Here is a 7,270-nt window from a genome sequence, read left to right on the forward strand (position 1 = left end):
CTGCAATGAGTTTTTTTTTTTTTTTTTTTTTTGTACCGGGGATCAAACTCGGATCCTTGCACTTGCAAGGCAGGTGGTGGAACCATTGAGCTAGATCCCCGGCCTGCAATGAGTTTTAATATCTAGTAGAACAAGTTCACCCAAAGATGTCTTGGGTATTTTGGACATGTATATTTCCAGATCAGTTTTGAGAATTATTTGTGAAGTTACACAAACATATATACATATTCACACACACACACACACACACACACACAAATGGGATTTTTATTGTGGTTGTGTTCAATCTGTAGATTAATTTGGGGAGACATTATGGCTTTAAGATAAATATTTCCAACCCTTGATTTTTTCCTTTTATATTACTCTTCGTTAAGTTCTCTCAGTACATTTATTATTTACTTAAATGTTTTACATATATTTTAATAGTCTTATTCATAGGTATTTAATATTTTCAATGCTATTGTAAAAATAAAGCTAAAATTTCAGGCTCTGATTGCTGGTATGTATAAATACAATTAATTTTTTGTTAACCTTAGATCTAGCAACTTTATTGAATTCAACTTACTGACTCTAATCCTGTGCCTAAGTATTTCTGCATATACCTTCATATGACTTGCAAACAGTAGTAATCTTCCTTTGGATCTGTATCCTTTTGGCTCTCTTATCTTATTGCATGATATAGATTTCTCCTCTTTTACCCATCAGACCCAGATTCCTATCTTTTCTCTCTACTTCACAAAGGATTGATCCAGAAAGACTAAATCACCATTCTCCTGTCCCTCTCATTTCCAGTCAGGTTAAGGCAAAGGAAAACCTCAGAGGGAGAGGAGAAGGGAAAGTGGGGCCTTATGAGCTCACTTAGGTCTGTCTGCTTGGAGAATTTTTAAGGAATCTTGTGTTACATGACTATTTCCTCTGAATTCTAATAATATTCCCTCTCCCCTTGACCCTTTTAATCCAATCTGACTCTTACTTTGAGTTACTGTATTGTCCCACATGATTTCCCATGTCTAATCCTTTTTAAATAGTTATGAAAAAGCCCTCATTAAATTCGATTTTGAATGCACTATGTCTTTTTGCTGAGAAATTAACTATTTACTACACTGGCCAGAGATTTCCAGTGTAATTAATCCTGAACAGAAGTAGCTGCCTTGATTCATCTTAGTTGACCTTTAAAAATTGCTGTTTACTATTTCATTATTGAGTATAATGTTTATTTATAGGTACCATGAATCATATTATGGTGGTTTCCATCTCATATTTCCTAAGATTTTTTTAATGATGAATTTTATCAAATTATTTTTCCAGATCTAAGATGATTGAATTATTTTACTTCCTTACTCTAAAAATGTGACATATATTCATTTTTAGAGTTTTTCAAGCATACATGCAGAAATGTTTCTAGGTCCTAACTGAATAGATTAATGAATGCCAAGTGATTAAATCTATGTAGCCACCGTCAAGAGATGGAATGTTACTGGCTCCTCAGAAACCGGCCTAGTCCCTACTTCCAATTCCTACCCTTTGTCCTTCACAAAATAACCAAGATCCTGACTTCTTAAATTTGCCTTTTAAAAATTTCATGTTAGTGGAGTTTGATGCATATTATTTGGGATACTTGGGTGCTGACTTCTTTTGGTCCACAATGTATTTGTGATTTCAATGCATATATTATTCATTCCTTTTTATTTCTGTATTTTCTGTTCTCCATCAAATATGTCCAGTTTGGGGTTATAATAAATAACGCTACCATGAACATGCACATATACTTATCTGTTGGAGCACATGTACATGCCTTTCTGTTAGATATGTGTTTTAAAATGAAATTGCTGAGGCACAGACTACTGACATAAGTTCAGCTTTAAAAGATAATGTCACCAGCACATGGGAGGCTGAGGCAGGAGGATCAATGTGAGTTTGAGACCAGCCTGGGCTACATAGTGAGACCCTGTCTCAAAAAACCAAAAAAAAAAAAAAAAAAAAAAAAAAAAAAAAAAAGATAATGTCACTCATGCATATTAAGCCAAGGTACGTGCCTATCTAATGGAATTGTAATTGTCTTCATATTTCTTGTGCTCTGATGCTTCATGCTTCTTGGAGTTATGGGATTACAGTTCTCATGAAATTCATCAGTCACTATTTCTTGCAATATTTTTCTGTCCCTGCTCCCTCCTCTGGGGATTCCTGTTACATGTATTTTGGGACACTGGATGTTGTCACACAGCTTACTTCATGGCAGTTGCCCATTCATTAAAAAAATTCAGTCTCTCTCTATATGTACATTTTTTCCTGTGGCATCACTTGTAATGGCCCTTCTTCCACATATGATTTTCTGTGAGTCTTGTCTTTTTGTTATGCTTATTCTGGCTGAGTGATTTGTTTTTTCTGTCTTTTAAAAGAACAAACAGTTTCACTGACATTTTTATTGCCTTTTTATATTTTGTTTAATTTATTTATGCTCTCTTATTTCTTTCCTACTACTGATTTTGGATTATTTTTCCTTTTCTAGTCCCTTAAGGTGTAATGTTGTTTATTTGAGATGTCACAAGGCAGTGACATCATTTTTGTTTTAATAAAAATGTGCTTGGCTGGGGATTTACCTCAGTGGTTCTGGCGCCTGCCTCACAAGCACAAGGACCCAAGTTCAATCCCCGGTACCAAAAAAAAAAAAATAAAAATAAATAATAATAATAATCTTATGTGTTTGAAGAACTTGCAAGGAAACTTTTTTTTATATTGGCCCAGATAATTTATATTTCTAATTCTCTTTATTCATTGGTTGAACGTCTAGATTTCTTTCTGCAATTTCTTTTCACAAGCTTGAAAAGCTTCTTTTAGAATCTAGTATTGCAGGGCTCCTGGCATGGAACATTGATTGCTTTCCTTCCCCTGAAAAGTTATTTCACTTTCATTCTTATGCAGCAGTTTTATTGAATATAGAACTTAATTATTTTTTGCCCAACTCTTTAAAACTGTGCTTTTCCTATCTTCTGACCTTTGTAATATACAAGAAATCTGTAGTTGACCAGCTGATACTCTCCTGTATGTAAAATCTCATTTTTCTCTGCTGCCTTCATGATCTTTTATAGCTTTAGTTTCCAGGAGTATGACCATGATACTCATTGGAACTTACCCTTTTGGGTGATTAAGCTAAGCTTCTGGAATATATAAATTTGTCTTTAACCACATTTTGAAAAATTTTGCCATAATTTCTTCATATATTTTCCTGTTGCTTTCTCTCACTTTCTCCTTTTCCTCTTAACAATTCACATTACTTTCATGTTGCACCTTTGAATATTGTCCTACAGATTCCTGATGCTCTCTTCATGTTTTAATCAAGTTATTTCTCTTCTTCTGATCAGTTTCTAATTTTATTTGGCTCTATTTTTTTATTAATTGAGTTTATTGGAACATTTAAGGTATACAGTACAATTACGTTCAATATTGGGATCTTGTACCTTTACATGACAGGTCTTGGTTCTCATTTTTTCCCCCTTGTCCCTGCCCTCCCTTCACCCCCTCCTAACCTCCCCATTTACAAACACTTTATTTCCAATTTTTTCATTTTGTCATATTTTTTTCTTTTCCCTTACCAGCTTTCCCCTACCCTTCCCATTTTCCCTACATCTTTAGCCCTTTTCTTCCTATTTCACATGGTCAATTATATCATTAGGACCTTATGCACTATTATAGTTTTTCACACCAGAGAAACTATTCAGTATTTACACATGTGTGACTTATTTATTTCTCTTAGGACTATATCCTCGATATGTATCCATTTTCCTATGAATGAGTCTAATTTCTCATTCTTTATGTCTGAGTAGTATTCCACTTTGTAGAAAAACCACATCTTCTTTATCCAGTTTCCAACTGATGGGCAAATGAGCTGTTTCCAAGTTTTAGCTATTACAAACTGTACCGCTATAAACATTGGTGTACATATATCACTGTAGTGTGATTCTTTTAATTCTTTTGGAAAGATACCTAGCAGAGGGATGGCTGGGTCAAATGGAACCTCTAGTCCCAGCTCTTTGAGGTATCTCCATATTAATTTCCATAGTGGTTGCACCAGTCTGCACTCCCACCAACAATGAAAAAGGGTTCCTTTCTCCCCATAACCCCACCAACATTTGTTATTGATTGATTTCTTGATAGCAGCCATTCTTTGTGGGGTGAGGTGGAATCTCAGTGTTGTTTTCATCTGCATCTCTCCAATGACCAGTGATGTGGAACATTTTTTTCATATTTTTACTTGCCGCTTTTACTTCTTTGTCTGAGAAATGTCTGTTCATTTCAGATGCCCATTTATGAATTGGGTCTTTATATTTGAGGGGGCTGATTGTTTTGAGTTCTTTATATAGTCTCGATAGTAGTCCTTTGTCTGAGAAGCAGCTGGTAAAAACTTTTTCCCCCATTGTAGGTTGTCTCTTAGTTCTGTTGATGGTTTCTTTTGCAGTACAGAAGCTTTTTAATAAGATGAGATCCCGCTTGTTGATTCTTTGTGCTAGTTCCTGTGCTACTGAAGATTTGTTCAAAAAGTCTTGGCTCTATTTTTTTTTAAGTTTACTGAATCCTCTGTCATCTGTACATTGCTATTAAACTCATCCAGTGACTTTTTAAAAATTATTTTTTAGTGACAAAGTTTCTATTTGGTTCACTTTTATATTTTCTATTTCTCTTCTCATATTTGCTGTATGTACTTTCATGTTCAGTGTATTTTCCGTTACCTCACTGAGCAAAGTTCCCATGGCTGCTTTAAAGTCATGGTCTAACCCTAATGATGAGTGGAACCATCTTGAGATTGGTATCTACTGGTTTTATTTTTCATTTAGAATGAATTACATTTTATGGGTTTTCTATGAATAAGATAATTTTAGGCAATCTTTGATGTGTGAGCATTATGCTGTGTAGATAAAGTTCTGCTATGTTCCTCTGCTGAATGTCGATATTTTTATTTTAGGTGGCTGCTGACATGGTTAGATCCAAAGTGTAAGCTCTATTTTGCCATCTGTGACTCATGGGTCATATCTTACGTGAATCCTTTGAGCTTTTGTGCACTGTTCTGAATCTGTCCTCTTAATGCATGTTCCAAAGGTCAGCTTGAGATTTGTGCAGGATTCATATCCAGAACTGGGGAATCGCCTCCCTTTTAGAATTCCTCATCACTCTTCGGCGCCTGGCCACATTTGACTAGGTCATCTCCCTCCTGACTTTCCCACCTGGAAGACAATAGGTTTTAGGTTCTCCGTTCATGGGTTTTCCTGCACTGCCATGGCTATAGCGATGGATGTGGCTGTCACTGAGTCAAACTTTTTTAAATGAGGGATTGATTCCATGTTGGTCACTTGCTCCAAGTTTAGACCCTCCCTCCAAATCTTCCTGCCTTTGTTTAGTCTCCAGAGTTTTCAAGCAATTGGGGATTGTTTTGCTTTGATTTGTTTAGCAGACAGGACTGTATTTTGTTCAGAATATATAGTTGTTGTTTGCATTTTTAAGTGCCTCCTGTGGCATACAGGAAATGTATACATAATATATATTTATATTTAAAGATTTTATCACATACATTTAAATGTTGATATTTTATTTTATTTAGTTCAGAATCACTTATAATGCTCATTTTGATTATTTCTTCAACTTATGGTTTTTTGATGCCTCATTTCACTTACATAAATGATTAGGTATTGGATTTTGCAGTTGTCTATCTCTCCGTTTTTTAAGTCAATTGCATTTTGCTCATGGACACTAGATACTGTCAAATCTTCAAAATGTGTTGACTTGGTTTATGGCACAGTATGCAGTTGCTTATTTTTAATTAATTATATGGAGTTGGAAAAAAAGTTTATTTTGTGGTTACTGGGACATGGCCTGAATATATCCATTAAATCGGGCTTGCCAAACACGCTTTTGAAGCCTTCCAATATGATTGCAATCTGTCCATCTCCTACAGTTCCATTGATACTTGCTGTCTGTAACTGTTTGTGGTTAGTTACTAGGTACATATAAAATTTAGAATTTTTATATCTTTCTGAAAAATGAATTTTTATCATTAAGATGTACATCTGTGCTGAACAGTATATCGCATTTATTTTTGTTAATATTTAAATGCTATCCCTTTTCCATTCTTATTTTAAACATTCTCTGTCCTTAAACTGTAGATGCGTTTTTTTAAATAGCATTGAGTTTTAATTTTTTATCATTATTATTCTAATCTATCAAGTTTTTAATCATTTACATTAGATTTAATTAAAGATATTTTGTTTAAATCTTGTTTTCTATGCTTTATATGTCCTTTCTGTTCTATTTCTTCTATTCTACTTTCACTTTTCTTAATCATACCATTTTTCCCTCTATTGGCTTAGAAGTTATATACTCTTTGGTTTTTTATTGAGGTATTTTTTAATTAATGAGCTTTTTAAAATAAGAACAATTTTAGACTTACAGAAAAATTGAGCAGAAAGCACAATGAATTTCCATTTACCTCTTTACTCTTTCCTTTGTATCCCACCCCAATCTATTAATATTTTTCATTACTCTGATACATTTGTTCGAAGTGATGAGCCAATACAGATATATTATTGTTAACTAACACCTGTAGTTTACTTTAGTGTTCTCTTTGTACTATATATTCTGTAAATTTTGACAAGTGTATATGGCATGTGTCTACCACTATAATATCATACAAATATGACCAGTGTCATAATAACTCCCTTCATATTTTAATGGTTCCCACATGCATCCTTCACTTAGAAAATTCTAAATTATTTTTACCCATTCAGTACTAGAAGTTCTGTATTTTAAAATCTTCAACATATTTAAACCCCACAAGATATGGTAATTTCAAGTAAGCCAAGATTGCAAGTGGAAAAAAATCTTTCTCATTTTCCTTAGGTACAGAAAATGATGAAAAATAGAGGCAAACTGTGAAACCTACAAAGAATGAATCTCTCTTCAGTATTGTTTATAATAATCAATAACAATGCTATGCTCTGTTTCCCAGTCTGAAAATAGTTTTTGAATAGGTATTGGTGGTGAGTCTGGCTAAATGTGTGCTTAATCTTAAAAGAATATGTAGAATATGTTTCTAAGATTCACAAAGCAGTTATAGATATCTCCAGCTAATTGTACAAAAGTACACATGTTATAATTATACATGTATTGGTATTTTAATACGTATTCCCTCAAATCCATGGTCGACAACAAGTTGAAAAATCCTAGAGAAGATAAAATGTTATCTCTTTTCTATTTCTTAATAACTACAACATATTTTTAC

General features: G+C 33.7%; 1 protein-coding gene across 1 annotated transcript in view; it reads left to right on the forward strand.

Annotated features, from left to right (window-relative positions):
* Tex55 (testis expressed 55) overlaps nucleotides 1-6,957 on the forward strand; it is a 12,355-nt gene extending 5,398 nt beyond the window's left edge. Inside the window, exon 4 of the mRNA XM_010630055.1 lies at nucleotides 6,889-6,957. Coding sequence (XP_010628357.1) covers nucleotides 6,889-6,924 — 36 coding nt within the window. The 3' untranslated portion in view covers nucleotides 6,925-6,957. The remainder of the gene's footprint in view (nucleotides 1-6,888) is intronic.
* The last annotated feature ends 313 nt before the right edge of the window (nucleotides 6,958-7,270 follow it).

The sequence above is a fragment of the Fukomys damarensis genome, unplaced genomic scaffold (assembly GCF_012274545.1).
Source record: "Fukomys damarensis isolate Sample0158 unplaced genomic scaffold, DMR_v1.0_HiC HiC_scaffold_24, whole genome shotgun sequence".
NCBI lineage: Eukaryota > Metazoa > Chordata > Mammalia > Rodentia > Bathyergidae > Fukomys > Fukomys damarensis.